General features: G+C 36.2%; 1 protein-coding gene across 2 annotated transcripts in view; it reads left to right on the top strand.

Annotated features, from left to right (window-relative positions):
• LOC145663749 (uncharacterized) overlaps positions 1 to 25,690 on the top strand; it is a 43,556-nt gene extending 17,866 nt beyond the window's left edge. The window contains exons 2-4 of one of the 2 annotated variants that reach the window (XM_081729838.1): positions 1,753 to 1,885; positions 13,991 to 14,087; positions 24,808 to 25,690. In XM_081729838.1, coding sequence (XP_081585964.1) covers positions 1,847 to 1,885; positions 13,991 to 14,087; positions 24,808 to 25,403 — 732 coding nt within the window. In that variant the 5' untranslated portion in view covers positions 1,753 to 1,846 and the 3' untranslated portion in view covers positions 25,404 to 25,690. The remainder of the gene's footprint in view (positions 1 to 1,752; positions 1,886 to 13,990; positions 14,088 to 24,807) is intronic. The other variant, XM_081729839.1, reaches the window with a different exon arrangement.
• The last annotated feature ends 2,299 nt before the right edge of the window (positions 25,691 to 27,989 follow it).

Here is a 27,989-nt window from a genome sequence, read left to right as displayed (position 1 = left end):
ATTACGATTCCAATGAATCAGCAACCGAAAAGATAATTCTGTACAAAGCAGAATTATGGTTAGCCTGCTACGAAGGCGCGCACACACAACACAGGGTACTTACCCTTCTGACAGGTATAAACAAGCAGAGACTGCTATACCTTTCATAAATGCACTTGCACTAGTAACGGAACACATTTCCAACTGGACACAAAAGAAATACACACTAACTGCTACTCCAAAACGCATACGATGCACAGAAACTGAGACAGAATAACTGATCACTGTTGTGGAGAACTTCCATTAAGCTATAACGTCTAGAAGATAGGACATGAAGAGAATTCTTCGTCTTGCACACAACCCGATCTGGGCAGGCGAGAGCTGGGGGGCATCGTCGCCAAAAATAAACACACTGATCCTGATGCTGACAATCCATGACGTTCACTGGACAGTTTAACAGACAATGAAGATAAAGCATTTACTATGATTATCAATGGAGATTTGAATGATAAATAGCACTATTATAACATCGTACTGAGAACATATTAATTGAACGCTTCGTAAGAGACACAAATAGTGTATTGATGAAAGTTAAACGTGTAGATATTAACTCTTATGGATAGACACTCCAAACTGTAAGCCTATGTACAAAGTTCCATTCCAACTTCTTGGGAGAATGCTGAATTCTCGACTTCTTATATAGTCACTCGGGAGTACTGGATCACAAAAGTCACCAGGTTACGTACAATCAAATGGCTAAACAGCACAAGCAAAATTAGCAGGAACGAGTGATAAACCTGTATCCGTACTTGCCACTCGAATAAATCACAATGATGACAATGTTCTGGATTCCATTTCCGGAATGTCATATTTCCACTGGCGAATTTACCATAAACTCCTGATGCTTCCATATTACATAAAGGCACGGATATTTCTAGATGGGACAGATGAGGAAAGTACTTACTTCTAATACGCTTCACGGACATTGCGAATGAGTTGGGGGGCCCCGCTGCTAAAAATTTAGTTGAACATTAGATACATCATTTCTGACTGCAAGTAAAAATATGGTTCACTGAAAAACATGATGAGCAGTCCACTCTGAGAATGTTATTCACTAGATATTTGAATATGCAGAAGCAACCAAACAGAGCCAACTTAAAACATACACCTACACAAAGATGATTCACGTGGCAGCCTGGGCTAATAAGTATTTCCCAACTACATTCGGAATTTCATACTATGCTAAATAGTGGCACACCTGCCAAAACCTGTGAAACAATTCCTTGAAGCATAAAGTGAAGCACACACACTACTAAATGTGACGATGGCGGCTGTAAATTAGAGATTTGACATGTTTATCAACGCGCACCAAATTAATCATGCCATGATGTCCTCATGTTCGACTTTCAGTACCCAGAATCCCTTGCGCGAACCCGCGAACATGCTTCGGCAGGGTTGCCAAATACAAAAGGATTACAAGAGGTAAGTAATAACTTGTACTAATAATACAATTGTAGAATCATTTACAATGGGGCGTTACAACTGCAATTTTGAAATCAAACTTTACCACTTAAAGAAAAAACGGAATAGGAGAATTACTGTGTGGCGCCAATACCAGGTGTAGTCGGGGAGTGTTTTCGTTTGGTTGGTCAGGGAAGGGGGCGCTAAGACAAGTTCTTGCCCCGGGAGACAACTAGCCTAGTTTCGTCGGTGCTTTAACATGCTGATTATTGGAACGTATAAGCTGCAAGTTTAACATTTTTCTACTTTCAGACTAAGATGTCATCTTCTACGATGAATTCGACATGAAGGGCTTGCTGGGACCATCATGGAACCATTTTCGGAATGAACAGAAATTTTATTTGTAATGTTTGCTCTCATCATTCTGGTTCTTATTTGTGTGCTTGTAAGTAGTTAGGTCTTCCTTTAAATGAGCTGCCTGCTGGGTAGTTCTTATAATAATATGCTTCCGTAACATTAAATAACCTCGAATTTCTACTTAAATAATAACGTTCATAATGGGCAGACTCTTTTTCTTTTGATCGAATATATTGGTCGTAGAAAAGTCATACTTGCAATACGTAATGGAATTTTACAAAATTAAACTCTTGCGATTTTATAAAATTAAACTGTTATGAAAATACATGTTACGAGAATAATATATCGGGCTGTTAGACAAATGTATACATACTTTTAAATTGGGTAGCTGCTACATTATTGTGATTACTAGAGCAATACAAGGAAAAATTACAGCAAAGACCATTTCTCCGCCCCAATTACAATAAAGGCTCAAAGTGGAAACTACCAGCCTCTAACTATGAGAACAATGCTCCACATTCCTATGGTGACATCTTCTAGAGTAGCCATTTCAATTTCATGGAGTTGCAATAGTGATTGTGTCTTCTTAGTGTACGCTATGTTCTTGACGATCCTCCATAAATAAAAATTCAGGCGAATGTGGGGAGGGTACTCAATCCAGCCCCTTCGTCCTATCCAACCCCTTCTCAGTATAGTGTTATGCAGGTAGGCGTTGACATCTGCAAATAAGTGCGCAGGGCACTATGGTGTTAAATAAGAAATGAATAATCACCAAACAAAGCCCTAATGGATTGTAAAAGTGATATGTCCAGCATCTCGAAGCACGCCTGGCGAATGAACATACTTGGCTAGAAGAACGGCCTAATTAATTACCTTGACGATGATCCATCCCAGATGTTGAGTTCTGGAGAATTGAACGCTTGATCGACATAAATATGTAGATTTTCGAGGGCTCAGCACACAGGTATACCGATTAATTCTGCCATTTAATTTAAAGTATGCATCATCTCAATACACCATTTTGCCAATAAAATTAACGTCCTCTTCCTACTGCGCAAGGAAGCAGTCAGAAAACTGAATTCCTCTGTCCTGGATCGTCGTCATTAAATGTGCGTAACAAGTATGGGATGTAGGCTTTCCACTCTGCTCTGTACAAAATGAGACTGTAATGTCCAACTCACTCCTGTTTCACGTGAACATTTCTATGTTTGTTTCTGTGGTGGGTGTATGAATGCATCTATCACGTGAACGGACGATGCCTGTAGCTGTGCGAGGCGGGACTGATCTTCCATATGCATATCCATAACCGTTTCTTCCTTTTCAAACTTATCGTTCAAGGAAGCAATGCTTACCTGTATTGGTGGTTCAATTGTATGTTCCATATTCCAGCCTTTATTGTTGCTCTTCACAGACAATACCATATTTCAAAATGTCTTTTTGCTGCTCGAAAGGCCGCAGCATTCGCGCCATCCCTGCTCTGTCTCAACTGATTACATCACATCACGTTTCGCGTCGCATCGCATCAATTAACACTAATGCAATTGCTGTTACTGAACGGCAATACTGCACATTGAACAACTAGCCAACGTGAATTGAAGCGTATCACGTGTATAATATGTTTTTAAAGTATGTATACATTTTTTGAGCAACCCAGGTAGATAACTTGTTGTTAAAATCATAAAAATATATTGAACTAAATTCAATATTTGACGTCATTTTTGTACGACTGTTTTATGGTTTCTTCGTATCATACCAAAAGTATACCTGTTATAGTTACCTATTAACGTATCCAACAACTTGTCCTGTAGAAATACGGGATACCTTGTATAATTTCGACCCAGTATGTGGTCTTGAATTTACTTCAAAAGTTCTTTGCTAGTATTTGGTCATTAATGGACTAAAATAGTATGACGTCACATCCTTCTCGTTGGCATGGTGATTGCAGTTTTATTTTCTAAACAACATGGCCTAAGAACCTAAGTACAAAGCGAAAACAGTGACCTGTTGATTTCCAAATTGCAAACGTTAGAGTAAAAGAAATATTTATATGTGTAAAAAAAATTTCCAATAAATGAAACTACGAAAAGCTAGGAAAAGAAAGCGATTAGGTAAATAATAAGTTAAAAAGTGTCAAGCATTGAAAGTGAAATGTTTTCACTTATATCGCAGATTTTGTGTATTTTATACGTGTGGAGATTACATTAAGTGTCAAAATATACTTAGCTTGTTTATTATAGGATATAAAATTTAAATACTGTAATTTTGGAGTTTTTATTTAGTACCATCAATATCACACATTACATTGCAAATGTGTAAGCCTACGAACAAGAATTTAAAACTTATTCTGAACCACTCATAATTGGATGTTTTCTTGTTTTACTACCAGTATACATTTTTAAAGTAAATAGAAAATATAAGAAAAGATACGATGCATGTTAACTGATCAGAAATTTTTCCAGATTGAAAATTCTCAGCCCGCATATTGCTACAAGCTTAATGTCCTTTTTGGTTTTTGTTTGTTTCTTTACTTTGTGGCCACTGTAACTATGCACACACATTTTAAAGGGTGGATGTAAGAAATCAGAATGCGTCAATATAATTAACATTATTCTCAAAGTAGACAGTGATTTCTCCTTGTAGACAAATCGTATATTTGTTCCATTTTCGTTGTGTCGACAGCTTTTCAGTCTGTACCTTAGAGTTTTTACGTCGCCTATAATTGCTTTTGTTCATTATGCATTACGTGGTAATCGCGCTGGCTTTTCTTATGCAATTTCTATCTTATCAGTTTACCTAGAGATGTGGCCCCTGTAGAAAAAGGTTCCTTAGATGTTACTTTGTGAATTACTAGATTTCACTCGTTAATTTTCTAGTGACCCCATATTCTTAATCTATGCCTTTTCCCACCAACTTTACTTTGCCTTCAAAATATTCTACAATTATCTTATTAACAGTCTGTTGTTATTAACAGCAGACTTAATAGTATTCCTTTCGTTTCCATACATTTGTTTAGAAAAAAAAACATGGCGATCACCATGGTAACGAAGAGAAAATTACGACATCACTATTTCAGTCTATATATGTCTACTTTTTACTGAGTCAAGGTTTCAAAAACTTGCCTGTTCTTCATAAGTACAGTGAAACCTCCCTTAACAGACACCTTTCAACAACGAACACCTCTATAATACGGCCATATTTTTTGGCCCGGCAACTCAGATACGGACGCGGACAGTCCTCCCCCCCCCCAGACGTTTCAATAACCTCTTCATAACGGACAGAAATTATTCTCGATTCTGCGATATATTATTCCTCACAAGCGTATCTATCATGAGTCTAGACCTGGTGAACCACCAAACAGAACAGCTTCAAGCTAAACTTGAAATTCTTTTTTTCTGCCCGCAATAAACTGCTTTCTGGTGGAAATCCTAGAAAACCTTCAATACGCGATAACACTCATGTAGGGTCAGTCGTATGGTCAAGAATTCTATGTGAACTATCTTCCTTTCTCTAACAAATTTAGTTCTTTTGCCTCTGGGCCTTGCATCTTTCCCGACAATTTCATAGATAACATACGTAACATACATTGTTCGTTTTACAATAACATTTTCAACGAGCAATGTTTCCTTTTTTTCTTTTTTTGAAAATATACATTTTTCTTTTACTTATGATACTGGAACAAGTCTGGTTGGAGTCTTCCCGGCTTCCTTTTTCACTTTCTCTAAGAGGATATTCTTTGTGATTGGGGCTGGGTCATTAAACGCATCCATTCCCATATGAATTTTCATCCATTCTGCCAACGAAGATACCGCGCCAGTACACAAATACACATACACATACATGTTTCTTCCACAACCATACTGAGGATTCACAGAGGACACCTGCTAATGAGTTTTATTACTCTTGTAGAGGAAAAAGTATGCCTTTTTTGCTAAACAAAAGAGTTTAGCCGATTACTTGGTTGCTAACGCATCTTTTGAGAAGGTTCCGAAAATTTGAAATAAATGAGAAACGCTTACCGGGTGATGACATGTACTTAAGAAAATTAACATACACGCATTATCTCTTGCAGTACCTATATATGAATATATTAACACATCCTCCAGTAATAATATTACTGAATAGAAATAAATTTCTCCTTCATCCCTGCCAGTAATTCAAATACAGCACACAATTACTGTCGTGAGAAATTAAATTTTTGTGTTTATTTTTTATCCATGTTGTTTTGCAAGGTTATGGTAAGCAAAAACTTTTGAAACGAAACGCCCTTTTCCACTGACCAGCCAACAAAAATAAGTAGCCCTTTTACGTGTGTTTATAGATTCTATGGATTGGACACAATACCCATGTTATAACTCTTGCAGTGGCCAATTCCTGTAGAAGTCAAGAAGGCTCGGAAAACTATTTTAAAAATCTAAAACCAAGAAAGAGTGTAGGCAAGTCAAAAATCAAAACTTCTGCTATAAAAGATAAAAAAAAGCAATTTACTGACCCTTAGAAAACGTAAACTACAGTAGTTAAAAGTACTACAAGAGTGCAGTTCAAGGGTCAAAAAGGTAAGTATTAGGAATTCAAAAACCAGTTTCCTTCACAAATGAAACTTACTCAATGTTACAGATACCTTTTTTTATTGTAGAGAATGCTTTCATCAATTAGAAAAACGATGCGTGAAAGAATATCCTGCACCTTAGACCAAATTATACGCCAGTGACTTAGGTTTTAAATTGTCAATGAAGAAACTAGAGCGAATAGAAATGTATGATATTAAAATATTAAATTGCCAAATCTTATACATTCTCCTAAACGTGTAAGGGGCACAAGCTATTAGCCGATGAAGGACGTTTTCTTACGGCTAGCCCCAATCAGTAAGTCCCAGGTTCACACACCTTGTAAGTACCAGATATAACGCGCCCTTCAACATTATCATTCCACTTTGGAAACTAGTAATTTTGCTGAAGACTCGTGTCGACTCTTCAGGACTGTTTGGAGCAGCAACCATATTACTACGAGGGATTTTCCCGGCGACACTTTCCACAGTGCTAATTCCCCTAGTGCATTAATGGTGTGAGAAAAGTGTATCTAGTGAAATCGTTATCTTAATCTTCAGTTCTAATAAATAAAGTGACCAAGGGCTATAATGCAGTGAGAAAGTAAAGTGTGATTTTGTTAATGGAAATAATTAGACATGTGCAGTGTTAAGTGTTGTGATCGTTTCTCTTGTTTATTTTTCTTTTTAATACCATTCTAATAAATAAGTATAGTGTCGTTTAATCCAGTGTGTTTTTGTTGTGTGTATGAGTGATGTTTGTGTGCGTTATGGTCTGGATGACCGTCTGATCGTTCGTGAGGTTTTCGAGACGAGACATCCGAACCTCTCGATGCCTAATGCTCATCTCATCATTGAGACCAACGAGCAATTTGGGAACAATTCTGTAATCCCTTTTTGGAGATGTCCTTCAACGTCTTCCCCAGGTAAGTCCAGGTCTACGGAAAATACTCATTGGTAAGACAGCGGAGGACAGAACCACGAACAGCGACACTAGGCGATTACAAATTAATGGCAGCCCGAACAGCGACTCGACTTGGCGATTACACTATAACGATTCAGAAACTGCGCAGACTCTTTAAACAAGTCATTCTTTTACATTCTTCAAAATGCAAATAATTATTGTTAAGGCAAAGAGACCTCATTTGTAAAATGCAAATCAAAATATTTATTCTATATAATATGCGTAAGAAGAGATACACCAGAGCTCAGAAAGCATTAATGTACAGACAAAGTACGGTAGTACAAGTGAACCAAAAAGACAAGGCTCATGACATGTTATCTTAAGAAGTATAAATAAATTGTCTTTATGTCAGGCAAAGTTGCCAACCTCAGAGAACAAAATTATCGATTTTCGTCTTAAAAATTATCGTATATTACAAAAGTTTATCCTATACTGATTAAGGATGTGATAATTGTAAAAAATAATTATGATACTACTAATAATAGCAATAATATATAACAAAGTCATGTAGTAACATTCAGTTTCGAACTCCAAATCGGCGTCACTGTTCTCATCATTTTTAAAATCTCTATCAACACTACAATCAAAAACTGCAAAAAGAATCTATGTTCTAAAATTATCGTATATTTCCTATTATCGCAACGGCATTATCATATATACACTGAGAAAAATGATTGGGTTGAAATTGACCCTATTGGTGCATATTTTAACCCAACCACGTGGCTAAAACTGCTCCGACCCAAATTGGGTCAAAGCGTTTAGTTAAATTGGGTTGAAATAAATTCAACCCAACGTGTAGTTAAATGTAGAAGTCCAACCCAACGACCCAATTGGTGTAAAATCGCATTACCGGTTAATACGTTTAACCCAACTTGGTGTACAATATGACCCAACAAAGTGTAAATTCCATTAACCCGATATTGCGTTTGACCAAACGTGTAGTTAAAAGTGAACAAGCGTGGGGTAAGAAATGACCACATTGTGGGGTCGCTTGCAGAAGGGAGGGAATGCAAATAATCCAATAGTGAGGTAAAATTAACCGCAGTGGAGTTAAAATATGACGAAATAATGGGTTGAAAGAGTAAATGTCACATTAATCGTTACTGGACTTAACAAAACATGTGGTTAATGTTCAACCATCACTTGGTTACAAATGTGACCCAATACTACACAGCACAAAATGATTACCACTTTAACGTGTTACTTCGAATTTTATTTGACACCTAGGATACATCGTGTTCCGAGCATATCAGAAATAATTACTTACTGGCTGTGAATATTTCTATTTCTCACAGTCAGTAAGTAGTTATTTCAAAGCTTTGCGCAATATATTTGGCATTTCTGCGAAGCAACAAATAATGTTTTATGTTTCCTATAATTGGCCAAAATAATCGTTTTTCAAACTTATTAATAGTCTGACAACAGTTACATGAGTAACAGTGACGTCATCTATTATTCTTATATGCTAGGACATAAGAATAACAGACAAGGGGACAAAAAAGATTACAGCACTGCTATTAATGCATTGTGGTTTCGATGCAATGATTTTTTTTCTTTTTGGCGCTATTTTCTACCTTTGTAGCCTTTCGCTTGGACCGGAGCTAACGTTGCTAATGTAATCGTGCTTTGTCAAGATATAACTCTGTATAATTTCGACTGAATAGACAGTAAATAACAAACATGTGTTGTAATTTTTGAAGTACTTAATTGTCCATTTTAATCAGCTTCCTTTAGACTATGTGTTTCACGCATCATGACACTTTTCGTTAACCAGGTATGACCCAAGTGTTGGTTTGAAATACTCTCCAGTGACATATAGTCATTTTGTTGATCCAACAGTTAATGCAATTGGGTTGCAAGTGACCAACCATCGTTCCCAAACAACCCAATTTGGTTTAAATCTTTTTAACCACACCGCGTGGTCACGTTTCAACCCAATCATTTTTCTCAGTGTAGCATTAAGACTTAAGTTATCGTATATCTCAATAAATTATCGTATGGTTGACAAGCCTGGTACCAGGGGGCAAGGGCGCCCATGTTGTGGTTTCCAAGGGGGGCAAATACAAGTGACATTTCAAATATAGTTTCAAATTTTGCTGTACCTAATGTAATAATTCTATTGGGTTTTCGATATTCCCAAGTGTAATTTCCTCTTAGGGGGACGAGCGCCCCACCTTACCCCCCTGATGGGTGCCTTTGCCAGGGGGCGGATTAAGACCCTCAGACGCCCTAAGCACTTAAAAAAATTGATGACTCCACTTATATGTAATTCAAAATATAAACAATAATAAACATTAAAAAATATTTGTCGAAATTAGCAAGACTCACAGATGAAAAACAACTTTTATTTTTGTATATTTCCACTTTATTTACCTATATCAGGTTGTGGGAGATCCAGGTTCAATTTCCGGTAGGAGCTCATGTGGTTCGGATTCCACGTTAATCAGTAGGTTCCGTCTCATATAGTCTCGCTGCTGAAAGAGACGTTAAACTCAAAATTAACTCAACTCAACTATATCAGGTTGTCCCTTTGGAGATCAAATTTAAGAATATATTAATTCTGATTTGAAAATAACATTATCAGACCACATGTGCACCATCTTCTTCGATGACCTTCTGCTAGTTTTCGAGCAATACCATAATTTCATTTTTCTAGAACTTCAGTGATTTTTGGCCAAGAAAGAATGACACATGGTTTTCACAGACCTATTTTGAAACTAACTTAACACAATTCAGGGAATTCTACAGAGACTGAAACAAATTATAGTCCGACAGTGCCAGGTCCAGGCTATACGATGGATGCATTAACACCTTCCAGGTAAGTTCTCGTAAGTTATAACAGGTCGTTAAAGATGTATACGGTCTGTAATTGTCGATGTGGTACATGACACCCCTTCTATTGACCAGTTCCGGCCGCTTCTTTTGAATTGCTAGGTGCACTCGTGTTTAATTTTTGACAGTACAGGTCCGCTCTGCCGGCGGCAGCAATTCGTGATACATATATATGATGCCCCTCCTATCCTATCAAACACATAGCATAACCTTCCTGGGCATTAGTGTGGACTTTGCCACATACTGTAGAGCTTCTCGCTTCGACCTCAATGATTTCCGCACATTGGTGTCATAGGTTATTCACTTTAGATCACTTGTAATCAATCGCTTAAGAAGTGGCTCAAATTCGTTACATTTCAGGAGAGATTTGCAGACTGAAATTCGATCGAGTAAATATTTTTGAGTAAGATCATATATCACCAAAATGTCGAGCTTCTTTTTGTACCCAGTTTTATGTGATAGATGTTTAAATCATTAATGGCTAGTTGCTTATATGCCGGTCTTGCTCGACTCCTGGCAGAATATCATTTAATTTTCCTTGTCGCTCAATGTGAGGACATCGAAATTTCCAGAACGATACAAATTGTGACTGAACCATCTTCTGACATTTGCTTTTAGTAATATATCTGGCCCATAGACAGCATAAATATTTTCACAGGCCTGCGCAGTATTTGCCCCTTTATCGAAACAGAATTGTACAACATAACATAGTTTCAGGGAAATTTGAGTCATTTTCACTGCGCAATATCTTACATGTGATCACAAGAATTCCACCACCTTTTACGCATCTACTTGCTAAAACTATCAGCTGTAAAATGACGTTAAGCTTGTCCCACTGCTAATATACTCTGAGACTTGGGACACTAACACCATCTAGTGCAAGAAAGGCTCAATATTTTCTTAGATGATCTGATGTTTAAAAAGTTTTTTAAATATACTTTTTAGTTGCAAAGTCTTTGATTAGATCTTCAATTATTATCAATCATTAGCTCTATCATCGCTGTCATAGTATTTTTATTTTTGCCGAGGAGGTTATGTTTTTCACGAAGTATGTACGCCTGATTTTGTCTTTCTTGACATATTCGCTAAACCCATCTCCCAAGATAAAGGTGCTCCACCCTTATCAGATTTCATTGGATTGACTTCCAATCGCCTTGACCCGATAGACTCCGACGAAACTTCTAACAGAACCCGTAGTACCTCCGAGGTCATATGCTTAGAAGACGAAGCATGAATCTTTCCCATGAATCTTTGAAAAGAATTGCCGAATTGCGATCTGACTGTGTTATAGGATCATCTTTCAACAAATATGGGTTGACTACACTACTAGTATTTTCCACCGACGTCCTTAGACGACACTGATTCAAGTTTGCTTGAAGACACTCTTCCGAAGGTTGTACATCTGAAGACTTATCCCAAATCCAATCAATGAAGCACTCTGTTGGAACATTTTGGATGGTAACCCTGATATTTGGCGTGGACTCCAACGACGACGCCTCACCTCGACGCAACACATTTTTATTGCAATCGATTCGATGGACAACTATACATGAGATGAATATCGAAGAAATCTCCCTTTAAAATCTTGTTGTTTTGGTATGGCAACACTGTAATAACTGCACACACCAATATCGACGCCTCACTTTGACGTTGGTGCAAGTTCCTTCGAACCGATTCGGTTGGCTTCTTAAAAAGGGTTGGATCTCGAAGAACACCTCCATTAAAGTCTTCTACCCTTAGGATGGCAATTCTGGTAGCTGGAGTTGGCACTAGGGAGCTATAATTACTTGAAGTGTTCTGTAAATGGGAACGACTACGTTTGCTGTATTTTTAGGTGAAATATTGTCACATTCTTCCAATGAAGCATGTTTGAGAACTGCTCTGTAGAAATAACCCTGTATCTTATTTTTTGGTCAAAAACTTAACGTAAATGATCTATGGGATTGATGTCTGGTCATTACGTATGTGTGTTAACTTGTTTGGGTACATTATTAGTACCCATATCCTAGTATTATGGATCCTGATCCTAGTATCCTGGTATATTTTGGATCTTTATCGTGCAAAAATACAAAATCATTATTGGGACCCATTTTTGGAGTTCTTTACCGAAGATTGCTATTTAAAATATTGACATAGTTTCTTTAGTTTATCGTTCCTTCTACAAAACAAATTTTTGACACCAACAGCACTCATTGACCGCCAAGCAAGCACAGATCCTCCAGCATGTTTCACTATGGGACTACGGTTTTCGGGATCGATCTCTGTTCTCTTTATTCTTCCCATAGTTTTTCTCCCATTTGACCCAAACAAGTTGTTCATCAATCTTGTCGGTGAAAATAATTGTTTCAAATGTCAAAAGACTTACTTACTGTTTTCAAAGCGAATTCTAGGCGCTTCTTATGATTACTGTTAATCCCCCAAATTTTGTTTCTTGAGATACAGCAATTATAGCATGCTGTTTTCAACACATTCCTCACTGTAGCCAATGATACTCGTCGTCTCTACAACTCATTTGCAATCTGAGGGACACTTATCTTTGCATTAATTTTGATAGTATGCACTATTATGTTCTTGTATAATATCTATTTGATAGTTCTTCTATTTGTTTTTAATTGACTTGGTAATGGCGAGTTTATCTAATACACAACCACTGAGGGAAGTCGTTCCATGATCTTAGATATTTCAGACACCGATTTAGCGCAATTGTGAATTCTGAAAATTTTTCTCTCATCCTCTGTTGTTTATTTTCCTTTGTGCCCCATCTTACCTTTTTCTAAATGTTTGTGGCGAACGGAGACGGAGAAATAGGTTGATGTTTCTGTCAGCAACCTTCTCAAGCACCAACGCAAGAGTAATCATGCTAACAATATTTGGTAGGTATCTTTACTACGAACAAAACCACGGTGTACGAACACTTTTTCGACGGAAGTAAAACGTGAAACCAGCCAACTATACTGAATAGGTGACACAAATGGTGAACTAATGGATCAAGGTAGTGTGGACGTAAATGCGTAGGGTTCATATATATATATATATATATATATATATATATATATATATATATATATATATATAACATATATTGTTTCAACTTAATTTACTCGTTAAACAATTGTGAACAGGCGTTCATTCTTTAAACAAATTAATAACTGTACGAATACTTTTTCGAGTCACTGTATGTCTCCACAAATCCTATTCACCCAGAATTTAAGCCTGTGCGAAAGCTAAGATAGGTTAAGAAGATATACTATTCCTCCAGAAAACGATCATTGGTAGATAAAATGAGCTATGAAGTATTCTTACTCAACATTGGAGCTAAAACATAACGAGGTATGTTTAATGGACAAATCTTTAATTGTCTAATTTAACACGAGCCATAACCTAGGGCATCATGAGGTAGGTTGTTTATGGAGTAGAAATTTAAATTTTGACACTGGAACTTAGCTTGGGGTCGGGTTGATCACTCAAAGCAAGGTGAAAACACAGATCAAAGGTCAAGATAATTGTAAAAATTGTCAAAATCATGTCTCTCTGGCAAATTTGAAAACGTATCTTTAGCTAGTTTGATAATTTTGGTGACTGAACTAAAAAGGCTACCACATTACTATAATGCTCAATAATATTCACCATTGTAGTGTACCATTAACGAAATTAGTTTCTATAATTAATTTCAAGTAATTAATTACTTTCTTGACTGTTAACATAATCAATATTTTATTTAACAGATCTCATTTAAAATGTATTTAGACATTATCGTAAAGAACATTGTATTTATACGTGCATGTTATAGTACATGCAAGCGACCATGTAGAAAAACTAAAAATTAACCCAGTAATTTCCTTGTGCTATTGCAGATTGGTTTCTTGTCATTTTTGAAGGAATATGATAGAATTCACCGGTATATGGAAGTTCACTATTATCCTACATATCGTCCAGAAGTCCGTTCCTTTGGTAAGTTGCATGAGTTGGCATCACAATTCTTAATTAATATTATAAGAAACGCACACTGATAGCAACTGCTGTAGAAGGGCGGATAAGTAGCACAGAACAATTTACGTAGAAGAAAGTGTAATAGGTAACACATCAAGAATCCACATAAAGTAAATGCTTATGTTTAAAAAAGCTGTTTTATAATATAGACGTTAAGTTCCTCAAAACTTTCCCATCGTGGTATAGGTTTTGATTACCCTGCTCATAAAATCAATCGTTTGGTACTATAGCAATCTGACTACAACTGATTTGATCTCGTCATCGGAAATGAAATGTTGTTCGATCGAAACTTTCTTTATCTAATCAGAAAGTCGATAGATAGATTGAACGTGCAAGATCAGAACAGTCTGTAGGACACCTCCCACCCACCCAAACTTCTAGAGCTTCTCACGAACAGAAGTATCCACAGTTGGATGTCTTTTTATGAAGGACTACAATTTCCAGCATAAGTAATTTGTCTGTCTTTTGTTATGAAGCAAACGATGCAACACTTTGTCAATGTTTATTATATATATATATATATATATATATATATATATATATATATATATATATATATATATATATATATAGCATATATATATGTGTGTGCAGGATGCAGTTTTCTCAGATTGAGTCACCTTTAATTTCTTTTTTGGTATAGAATCGTATGCTTTCACTCCAAATGATGCCTGTCAGCTTTGTTTCGTGTAGTAGTACGCTACAGATACGTTACCTGTATCAATATCTTACAAAAAGCATGTTTTTCTTCATTGAACTGTGCAAGGTGGGCCAAGCAAGTCATCACTCACTATACTTTATGGACATCTGTGAAGTTCTTTGGCAACCACCGATCACCTACTTTACGAAACTACAGTTTGTCATATCATGCACAAACGCTATGGAATTTTCTCTCTTCTTTTCCTCATGTAGTTGACTTACCAGAAGGAAAAATATAAAACGAAATATTTCTCCAGCTGATGAGCTCTCATGATCATGATCTACCCAGTTGTTCATACTTGATGATGCAGTTCACAAAATAACGGTTTGGTGCAATTGAATGATCTTGTTTTCCTTCTGGTTGCAAACCACTCTTAGCAGCGCAACCAACGGAAGGACTGTGGTCATACGTACAACGTCACAAGCTCGCTGCATGTTGAGAAAACAGACCGAAGTGTCCATTCAGTTGAGAAGCAGCGTGTTGTTGGACAGGGTCATGAGAACGTTCACAATGTAGAGTACATAATTGCGAGGTTTATTTTTCTTTCCAAGTTTAAACTGGGCCGTTTAGCACATCTAACAGCCAATAACATTAATAGTGCGTTACAGCTAGGAGTGGTGAATGGATGCACTATACGCTTTTGGTTTCTTAAATTTCGTGCCTTTGACACAACATTGACAAATGAGCCTAATGGTCACTGACACCCACGTGTTCCGATGACTTCTTTCAAAAATAATGTAGAGAAAAGTCTTCTAAAAAGCATCCGTGCAAATGTGGACGAGTTAGGAATACACCATGACCTATCGTCCGATGGCTCCGTGCACTCGGTAAGATAAAAAAGATGGAACTCATGGCTGATATATAAACTGACTGTCGTTTAGTAGTGACCAATGTCTGAGACAATTTTGCAAACCCTGTCTCCAGTCTCAGAATGATTGGGGTGATCCATTAGGTCATTCTACGTAAAGAAGAAACTATCAATGTGGAACATTCAATCGCCTAATTAAACAAAATGAACTGCAAACTTCTCCTGAATTATCCAGCAATGGTCACCAAGCATAGTTTACTCATGTTACATGAAGATGCGCACATATATTACTCAAATGGTGGTAGAGGCTCTCCTGAGTTGTAATATGAAGCCCTGGTCAACCACTGTATTCGCTTCCTGTCTCTCCTACCGACTATTCCAGCATCTCGATCACATTTTTAAGAGAAGAAATTTCCTTATGATCAAGTGAAGCAACATGTGGTTGAGTACTTCATTCCACACTTTTCTTGTCATATAATCACTAACTGTCTCAACGATGAGAAAAGTTTTCCTTTCAGATAAGGTAGCCATTCATCGCATCTTATAGTCAGGCAGCTCTGCAATCGGTAAGGCGGAAAAACCAAATGAGCTGACAATGATTAGTAAGGATCGCCTTCTGCTGATGCAGTCTCGAATTGTAGGGAGGGGTTTCAATATTTTATCTTTACTTCTGATATGAAATAGATCTATGACCATTGAAAATGGTCAGGATAATTGTTGTATGTGATCAACGTTCAGGACAATTACCAAAAGAAGCTCTTCAGTCTCAGGTTGTCTACAGTTGGAATGATCCATTAAGTCTTTCTCAGTCAAGCTGAAAGAATTAATGTGGATTGTTCAACCGCTGGCCTAAACAAAATGTACCGCAAGCTTCTCTTGGAACATTCAGGAATGGTCATCAAACGTAATTTCCTTATGTTACATGAAAATGCACGCACATATGTTATTCAAATGATACAGATTCTCTTGGGAAATTTCCTATGACCAAACGAAGAAACGTAGTTGATGACTTCATCGCGTCGTAGACTTCAGACTTCTCTCATTATGGAATCCAATCGTTTGCTGAACGATTCCAAAGACATATGTTTGTTGGACTGACCATATTTTTAGCTTTCACTCTTTTGGACTCTCATGGTGACACATATCCGTCAGATATTTTAATCGCACCTACACGATATAATCCTTCCCTTCCAGTGGATCACCAATATTCAGTTCTTGCAACGGAATAACATGTCCATGGCAATACTTTAACATCATTGGATTATCAGTTACTGTGGCGTCTCTGAAGTAATATATATATATATATATATATATATATATATATATATATATATATATATATATATATATATATATATATATATATATATATATATATTCAGTACTTTGTTCCGAAAGTGATGTATGAAACCGGATGGTGTTTCCAGTGGCGTGGGAATAATTGTGGTGCTGCTGAGAGTAATAATCATTAGTAGTTAAAACAGCAGTTCTTTTCACAGAAAAGGTAGCAGATATATATTACTACTCTGAGTCTTCGCGTAACTCAAATCACTCTAAATTTCATTGTGAATACTAGCTATTGCACATAACATATTACTCGTACAAACTTGAATAAATGTTAATAAACAATGACAATAAAAATTATTTTACACATAGAAAATATTCTGTTTAGTTCTATAGTGGCTTTATTTAAAAAAAAAGTTAAAAAGATTACAATAAATTTTTATGCTTCTCGCACGGTTGACGAGAAATACTTATCTTCTATCTCTTTCTCTTCGTCAAGCATTTCGTTTCTCAGCACGAAATATTTATTAGAGATATTTTGATTTTCTTTATAGTTTTATTGAAGGAGAGTATTCCTAAGGGCGCCGATCCTGGGAGGCCGAGGGGACCCGGACCCCTCAAAGCTCATGTGGACCCCCTATTGAATTAATGAGTATACAATATTTGGCATAATTTAAGTGCAATTTGTCTTTAAAATCTTCATATTTATAAGTAGGGACAGACCGAGTAATCTATAGATGTTGAAGAACAAAATACATTGAACAAGTTTAAAAAGTTATATTCAAGATAAGTAAACGAATGGCTACCGGGATAGATAATACAATCGAAGGAATTAAGAACATCCGAAAGAAAGGCAACAAGGAATAGTTTCAACTAAATAATTACATTTCTGAAATGATAGAACAACCAAAATATCTCAGAAATCGAACCCAAAAATATGATGGGGTTACAAAGCTATTAGTCTCATGTTGCAGGCAGTAATATTATGTTCCAAATATAGACGAGTAGACTGTATAAAGAAGGACAAAATACTGTAGGAAGTACAGGAGGAACAGATTTGATTAAGAAAGGGTAAGGATGTAGTTCAGTTTACGCTTTTTAAAAATAATCGATGTAAAATTTATAGAACAGAAGTGGATGTTATGCTATGTACTGCAAAGGACCTATCAGTAGTCTCAGAGTACCTGCCAGAATCTCAGATAATGATGTATGTGTGATTTAAGCTGATGAAATAATTTGATGGTGGGAAGGTTATTATTTCCAGAACTTGGGTCCAGTCAAACATTCAAATATTACCATGAACCAGTATGTTTATTTCGACATCCTCACACGGGAAGGTCCCACACCCACAAGTTGTCGCTCAAATCTGATTAGTACATAGTACATCTGATAGAGTATTATGAGAAATGGAAATGAGCAAAATTTAAGGTGCTATGGACCAGAAGGATAGGAGCTACGGGGCTTCAGAATTTTAATGTTCAAAAAATTATATGACGGAATTATGTACATTCAAAGTAAATATCTTGAAAACCGTTAAAGCAATCAAAAGTTGCTAAATATAATGAGAACAAGGTGCCCTATCGAAAACTACAAACAGTGTTGTCATAGGTGAAGAAGTGTTGCCAATTTAGCATAAAAATATTTTTTTTAAATAGCACCATCTATAAATGTGCATAGATTTAAAATGCACTATGCAATATTATCACTAAACATAACAACGAAATATAGTGGTACATTGTTGCACACTGTTGGAGCTACGTGTGCTGAAAATGTACAATGGAGAAGCCTAATATGTGTCAACAGATGGTAATAAAGGAATCTGGGTCTCATGCTATGAATGTACTTCAAATACATAACACTGATAGTGTAACATAGCAAAATGTCAGCAGTGCCACAAAATATTGATGCATTTGATAAACGAAATTGGGTTATGCCATTTTTACGTCTTGTTCGTCAGCTCCGAAGCTATATAGGACGGGACCTATAGTGTAATGCGGGATCCGAACCACTATGAAAGAGAAAGATGACAATGAAATGTAAGATGAAAAGTACAACAAAAACATATCCGAGGCGGGATTGGAACCCGCAATCCCTAATATGTCGGTTGTCTAGCCTTCTAGACTACACGGCTATCCGGGCCGACTAAAAACGGAATGAGGTAATAATAATATAATTATATTCGCAATGTTAATATGGTAATATGAGAGTGTACAAACATAACCATATGGTATGTAGGGGAGGAAGTAAAAGAATATGTCACTTAACACGAAAGATATAAACGAAGAAAGTACTCTTCCAAATATTGATAATCTGGAGAACCAGTTTACAGAATTAGAAAACACGTATTTCTTTCCTCGCGTGTATTAGTTTATTTTCACGAGTTTGCTTATTCACCGGGGCTATAGAATTTAATTCAAAACCCTCACTTTTTTCTAATGCATTCCTTTGTTACCATCTGTCGATACATATCAGACTTCTTCACTGAACATTTTCAGCACACGTAGCTCCAACAGTGTGCAACACTGTACCACTACTGTTATGTTTAGTGATAATTGTGCATTTTAAATCTGTGCACAATTGTAGAAGATGCTATTTCAAACAAAATATTTTTATGTTGAGTTGGCAACACTTCTTCACCTATGACAACACTGTAGTTTTCGAAAGGGCATTTTGTTCTCATTATATTGTGCAACTTTTGTTTTGATTGCTTTAACGGTTTTCAAAATATTTACTTTAAACGTACATAATTCCGTCATAATTTTTTGAATATTCAAATTTTGAAGCCCCCTAACTCCTATCCTTCTGGTCCATAGCACCTTAAATTTTGCTCATTTTCATTTCTCATGATGCTCCATCAGATTTGCTATGTGGCAATCAGATTTTAGCGACAACTTGTGGGACCTTCCCGTGTCAGTATCATATCCTGCCATTTCTTCATTTCTATGACTAATAAGCAGGGGAACCAACTTTATGCTTTATGCAGCTGTATATTATGCTGCATTTTTCTTACATTATGCTTTATTATGCTTTTCCCTAAATTATGCCTTAATATGCTGTTCCCTGAATTATATTTCATTTTTAAGCATTTCTATTTAAAATGTATATAAAACTATTAACTTTTTCCCATTAATCAATCGATCAATAAATCCTACATTTTATGTAGTTTTCCTTAAGGGGGCAGAGTACTAAATATTTTTGAAAAGTTAACAAATATTCTTTTGTCCGTTTTTCGTAAGTGAAAAGAGATAATAAAATGTAACTTACCACAATAATAGATAATGTTATTCTACACCCGAAAATATGAATCAGAAGAATTATCAGTGTTGCCATGCATAGAAATTACAGTGTGATCAGAATTTGAATTACACAAAATCTAAGTTAAGGCAGCGACTAGAAAAACAAATTCAACGGTAATTCATTACTTACCATGTTGTCTTGGTTGCTTGTTAACTACTTTTTAAATAATGCTTGTATTTATTTTGTAATAACTTGTTTATTTTTTTTAACAAATATTATTAACAGCTCAAAGATGTCTGTTTCAAGTCAAATCGAGTTGCAAAGAAAACTCACTCGTCTTCATCCCTGCGAGTAATGGCATTTTAGTCAGTGTCACATTATATGAAAATGTTCATATAGCTGTCAAGTAAAATTTTGTTCTTGCATCAAATTTGTTCTTTGCACATATCCTTTTTTAATATAAAGGAGTGCCCGTTACTGAATTGAATATTTGTTTCTATATAGAAATGAGCCCTAGATGCCCATTACTGTGTATTGAAAAGAAAATTATTTTAAACAGTTTTCGATGGAAACTTGCTTATCATATTCTACTGTAATGGTGATAATTTTCCTTCGTCTTTTAGTGAAGTTTTAACAGTAATGGGCGTAATGGGCACAGTGCCTATCACTGTAAAATCTCATGTGCCCGTTACTATAAACGTAATTCACACACCTCTTGTAGCATAATATTTTACAAACTGGCTAAATAAAACGGACCGAAATAACCCAGATTTTGGTACCAACAATAATTTGCCATGTAAATACTATTTATAGTGTAGCTAGCTAAAATAAACTATCTAAAACGAATACATACTTTTATGATCATATTCAAAAAAGGTTTCTTAAGTTCATTTCAACTAGGTCTACTTGGTCAGTGGAGTTGAATTGTCAAACTTTAGGCAACCATGGCTTAGTCCGTGATGGTGAAAGACATGAAAATTGAATAGAGTAGTCGGAGCTTAAATTTCCGGAACTCGCCTGACAAAGTTCCTAGAAAAAATCAAGACAAAAGAATTCACATTCTAGGTATGTAATTTGGACTCCCTTTTTGGAATATAATAATCTTTGCTTTTGAATATATTTTTGTCTTCGTGAAACTGACACATTTTGCGTAACTAAGCGTGCTTTATAATATATTTTTCAAATTAAACTCCGATGCATAACAAGGGAAAAGTCACTTACAGTAAGTAACAGCTTCAGGACGCTGTTAGTGCAGTTCGTAAAGGACAAAACATTAAAACTGCTGCTCGAACATATAATGTACCTAGGACAACATTGCAGCGGCACCTTAAGGGGCAAGAGAAGACTACATTTGGCCCCAGTCCTGTTTTAACGAAAGATGATGAGAATCTGATTGTTGAGTGGCTATTAATTTTAAGCAAGAAAGGTTTTCCATGAAAGACCTAATCCGTTCAGGAACAATTTACCGAGATCAGGGTGATATTAGTCGTTTCTACGCAGGCATCCAATATTATCGCAAAGTGCTTCCAAAAGCGTTACACTAGCTAGTGCTGACGTGAGTGAATGTGATATCCGGAAATGATTTCAAGAAATTAAAACATATTTAAAATCACAGAATTTGTTTCAAAAGTATATAGTGTAGACGAAGTAAGTTTTCAACTTTGCCCAAAAAGTCAGAGGGTTATTGCTCCAAAGGATACCCGGAATGTTTATGAGATGTCTATTGGTAATGAAAATGAAGCTCTTGCAGTTTTATTCACTTTTGGAGCAAATGGTGTTCCGTGTCCACCAATGGTTGTTTATAAGAACTATAAAAGACTGCCGAGTGAAATAGGCAGTCTGTTTCCGATGGTTGAGGTGTTGGGTGTAGTGATTCCGGATGGATGAACTGAGATTTTTTTATGAGTACATTTCTAATATTTTCCATCCATATTTAGTCAAAAGAAATGTCAAATGTGCAGTAATCCTCTTTGTGGATGGACATAAAACCCACCTTACTTTACGATTAAGTGAATGATGCTCTGAGCTTCAGATTGTGTCAATTGTCCTCTATCCAAATACAACAGGAATATTGCAAACCGCTGATATTAGTGCTTTCCGTCCAATTCAAGTTGGATGGAAAAATGCTATTATGCATTAGCGTCCCATTCTCAGAAGTTACTAAAAATAAGTTTTCTCCGTTGTTACGAGACACAATTAAAAATTGCGTAAAGTCAGAAAGTCTGGTAAATGGCTTCAAAGCATGTGGTTTGTACCCTTGGAATCCTAATTCTATTGATTTCAGTAAGTGCCTTGGTAAAAGAGAAAGTAGACTTCCTCCATGGGAATCAAACAGCAATTTTGAACACTGTAAGTGTTGGTAGCATTTTAAAACTCGAAATGTTTTCAAATTTGGTAGGGATTAGGAAATGTAAACAACTCAAAAGTTTTAACAGCTTGACAAATCATGAAACAAAGAGTGAAGATCTTCATATTCTACATCGCATTTATGACAAATTGACACAAACTTTTCCAATGGTCACGGACACACAAACAATGTAAAACATCGCCTCAATATAATGAGGAAGCTGCAAATGAAACACCCGTAGTGGAAGATACAATTGAAAGCGGAAAGGAAAAGACTAGTGAAGGAAATTCGGAAAGAAATCCTAGTGTTGCTGTGGCTAGTGAATAGAATTCAATAAGAAATGGTCCACTACTTCAATATTGTTTAGTTTGGCCTCAAACGTCTAAAAGAGAAAGTAAGAGTAATTACTCTTTACTCTACCTCTATTTGTAATTATATACGAGAAGTGGAAGCTGCTTTATAAAGAAAAAGCTGAAAAGAAGAGACCAAAGAAAACCAGTAAAAAGATAAGAAAAGAAAACGACTCGAAAAGAAAGCTGCAGTGGAAGCTAGCAAGAAAATCAACGTTGCAGGTATCACAAGCGTAGGAACCATAAGGCAAATTGCGAGAATAAATATGGAAAACCATCGACAAGTGAAACAGCGAAACAACAGCTATTTGGAAGTGATCAAGATCTTTAAATGAAAAAGAGCGTCAGTTCGTATAGTGTTGCAGACCGAAATCAACAAATAGGCCAAATATTTCATTCTAAATTTCAATATCTACAGTCTCGTGCCATCAATGCGAACAGTCTCTGGGGCCTTACATACCATGTACAAGTTGCAGTCTATGCAGTTTGCAGTTTCATAAGAAATGTCTCTTGCCATCGAAGTCTACCAACGCCAAAGCTGAAGACTGAATGTGACAGTAATACCAGCAACATATATTATTGTATTCAGTGTCCACAAATTGTGGAAACTAGCGACAGTACAAGTGAGTAAATATCAACTTTGTTGAACAGTTGCTGATTTCAACCGATGCTCTTAAAATAGGGAGTATTTATGTACTTAATATGCAGTTTTCACAATGTCAAACACATTATATAAAACATAACTAGTATGCTAAACAACTGTACTTACTTAAAACATATTTTTTGGTTTAGTTACTGGATTACTTTGAGGTGCCTATCACTGTAACTAAAAGTGTCCAAATTAGAATTCTCGTTGCCCATCACTATATAGTCACACATCATGGCACTTTACATTTAAAAAAAATGTAATTGAATTCCAGCGAACTAAAATATACCGTTTGGTAGTAGAAACATTGTTCAATCTAACGGTGAAAACACAATTTTGAAATCTAGAAAACTAATTGGTCTGTATTTGAATTAGTAGAAAAATGGTCCTTCAGGTGCCCATCACTATATAGTTTACCCTATGTAAAGTAGCCAAAATCACAAATATGGTCCTAAACATAGGTGAAAAGTTCCAATATGCTTTTACTGCTGCCTATTCTTTATGGTTGTCCTACTAATAAGCAGTGGGCATTTCCGTTCCCTGCATCACAGCTGCCATGTTAATAGGGTTCAAAGTAATTGTACATGTTTTGTGGACAATTCAGTCATCGTGTTTCTTTTGGTCTTGTCTGTAATATTTCCTAGTTTACAACAGAAAAACTAAGGTATTATTTAGAGCAGTGGATCGCAGAAATATGCATTGCGTACTTCGCTAAAACTTCTGTATTTGCTGATGAGCTACTGATCTCACATTGATTATTTCTGAAATCTGTAATTCTATAGGTTAGAAGCGGTATGCCCCGGGTTTTAAAAAAAGTTTTACATTAGATGTCTAGACTTTTGTTTGATGTACTTAATTATTTAATGAAATTTTAAATACAAATACAGTAAATGTTAATAGAATAACTACAAATCTATATTGTACTTCCAACAAATGTTAGACTTTATTCTGTGTATTCTTTGTATCGAGAACTTAAAACTTTTAATAATACAATGTATTGTAGTATTGAATGAGGAATCTATTTGTGGGTCAAAGCCAGTGGCGGATCTAGGGGGCGATCGGGGCGATTCCCCCAGAAGAGGAAACTTTCTTATTTTATATATATATAAATAAAACCCATTCCAGAGTTCGAAGTGGCTCTAAGTAGCAGTATGACAACCATCGCCCCCCAAAAGTCGGTCCTGGATCCGCCCCTGGTCGAAGCTACCTTGAAATGGCAGTTAGTGAACTAAAATAAACACCAGACTATTGAAATGAGTATTTTATATTAATACTTTTCTTTCTCTTTACATTTTAATTATATTTTCAGAAAGTAACCTGTGCAGATTATGTTTCTCAAGTCCTTTTGGACAATATCGTCACTACAATGAAATAAACTACTTGCCTCCTACTTCTGGGACCACACGTATATATCCCTTCATCGCATCTACGCCTATTCGTAACGATTATCATCGTCTGCAACCAATAAGACCTCTTCTTCTTACAAATTCGTCAAATTTTCCACAATTAATGTCATACATGCCCAGCAGTAACATGAGTAACTTTTGGCCTATCTTTTGTACCCCTCGTCCGGCAGGTGTCGCAGGTATGAATGTGGAATTTATGACATTGCCAACAGAAACTCGCACAACTAGATTTGTGATACAACCATCTACAGTGCCACATTACAACTTTTCAAACTTAGCTACTAGATCAAATTATGGATACCCAAACTACGCTGGGGTACCTACATGTACAATTGGACCCAACTTATGGAACTTGGATAACTTTTCAACCTTACCTACTAGCTCAAATTCTGGACACTCAAGCTACGCTGGAGTGCCTACATGTACAATTGGACCTTATTGTTCCAATACAGGTAATGAGTATTCATCTGCATATCCTGCAATTAGATCAGTATACTAATGAAACTATTCTGTCTTGATAGATGGAAGAATTGCCAGATCAGAAACGATCTTTTCGTCCATCAATGCGATGATTCCTGTTCTACTGATATACTATCTACCGTTATGTATACAGAATCCCGCACTATGCTTGGATGGAACGTTCCAGTTTGAAATGGGAAATAAAAAATGCGATTTGAGTTAATATATTACTTGGAATAATTTCCCCTTTTAATAAGTGTAAAGTTATTGGTAACTCTTACGATTTTGTAGAAATTTAAATAAACAAAAATTGTGTACATGAATTCATAAAACACAGGATCAATCTATTTTATTTCTTCGTAGTTATAACAAACTGATTTTGTACGTTCCTTGATGTTACCTCTCGACGAATGATTGCAGAAATAGAGGATGAGACATAAACCTTTACTAGATCCTTAAACATGGGAGCATCTATCTGGAAACCGTGAGGAAATAAGCAAATGACTGCTCTTATTGACTATAAGTGAAACAAAAATGACAGCGATAAGTTAACATGTATGGAGTGCTCTCTTTCAGAAGTTTTTATTATTATTTTTTTTATACTAAAAAATAAATATTGTGATTCAAGCATAAAACATTCCGAGGAGAGTTTCATGTTCGCAATATCCAAAGCAGGCCAACATTAGTTTCGACGGATAGAAACCAGAAGACAACTGTCTGTCTTTTCAGTCAAATAACTCATTCCTACATCTATCCGATTCATCGTAAAAACCGTTGCGCCGGTTAAGTAAAGAGACGGGATACTTGTATGGTACATCTCAGAGGGTACCAAAGAAAGATAACATATCATCATAGGCGGATCTAGGAAATGTCTGCTGGAGGAGCAGTTGGGAGGACAGACCCTTTTGGTCGGTCTGGAAGGTATTGATAGATGGCCATCTTATAGGTGGCATTTTTATTTTTTGTCAAAAAGTTGGGGGGGCAATGCCCCCCGTAACTCCGCCCATGCGTATCATCATGTAAAGTTCATACATTATGGAGCCGGAGAACAAAAGCGAGGACATTACTTACAATTTTGAAAGTTAATTTCTCTACAATCAGATATTCTCTCCCTAACATTGTTTTCGGACTATTATCGTACGTCAATAATCAAAACAGTACATATTGAGCTGCGAAAAATCTCCATGCTATAGCCTAAACACCAATGCTCTACTTCACGTTGACTACTTAAAAAAGTATTGGCTCCATTTTTTTTATAAATATAAATTCTGCAGTGTATAGTAGTACATTCAACAAATTTGTGAAATAAGTTTTACTTCAACGGATGGCTACATTCATCAGAACGCTGCTACATGTTACACATTCGGCATTTCAATGTACCACATAATTAGTTTATTTTTCCTATATGATTCGTAGAATTCCTTGCATCTCAGACAAAACCATCTAATATTTTCAAGCGCTAACTGAATGATATGATAAAAGTCATCCAATAAGCACGAAACCATCACATACAAAGTTGAAACATTACATTTGCTATACTTCAACAAACATGACAGAATATTTTGTGACAAGGTCAACATCCTTACTCGAAAGGGGGCCGCGGTGGCTCAGTGGTAGAGCGCTCACCTCTGGTGCTTGGGCTCTCGGGTTCGATCCCAGCCCCCGCCAAGTGAACTTCCTGGTGGACAAACATCGTGTGCGTGGGTTTTTTCGGGGTTCTCCCGTTTCCTCCCACTTTCTTCATTCCACCATTTCATTCAATATTCATCACCACTGTCTCTTTTAGCCTAACCGGCATAACCGTGGGACATGAAACTCAAAGATTTCATTTTTCCTTACTCGAAAATGGACGACATTTCACTATTTATTCTGAGAAAATTAGTATCCCTTATTTACTTTATAATTAATCACTTTTGTTTGTTCTGATTTGTTGAACTTTCTCCATTCATGTGGTACGTATATCATGTCATGAACACGTAACTTCTATTGACTGCCTCTAATACTTATTTTCTTCAGTAGAACTTTTCCTTTCCTTTATTGTGTGAAAGAATGTTGATGGGAAAGAAAGCATGACTGGCGCCATTTGTAGTGACTGGGGATGATGACGTCATAATTAAATCCCACTCGAATTTAATGGACAAAGAAAATGCACGTGATAAAGTATATTGTATATTAGTTCGAAAACGCATTAATAAATAGTGTTGTAACAATGTGTTGGGATTGTATTGATTCATAATACATTGTCAAATATAGAAAAATGGCCCATAATGCCCTCTCCCCAACTCTATGCAAATTATAGTATTTTGTGTTGCAGTATAAGATTCATAATCATTGCGGGCTTTTTCCTGCCGCCAACGCATATCAGACGCACCTAATTCCAATGAATTCTCAATTACTATCTCCAAGGGAGTAATTCCATCCATCTTCCCAAACTGCATCACGCACACAGCTTTGCCGAAACAGGAGCTCCAACTCACATTTTAATTAAATAAGTATGTTTTTTTTTATCTCTTCAAGATGAATAGTACAATAAATAATTCGAGCTTTAGTTCAACAGCGTTTCTCGCTACATCTGTTTATTGGTTAGAGCCTAGGGCTATTAGGAATAAGTTACGTCAACATAAAG

Source organism: Thermobia domestica, chromosome 11 (assembly GCF_964235325.1).
Source record: "Thermobia domestica chromosome 11, izTheDome1.hap1.1, whole genome shotgun sequence".
In the NCBI taxonomy this organism is placed as follows: Eukaryota; Metazoa; Arthropoda; class Insecta; order Zygentoma; family Lepismatidae; genus Thermobia; species Thermobia domestica.
Note: the sequence above shows the minus strand (reverse complement) of the source record. Positions and strands in the feature narration are given on the sequence as shown.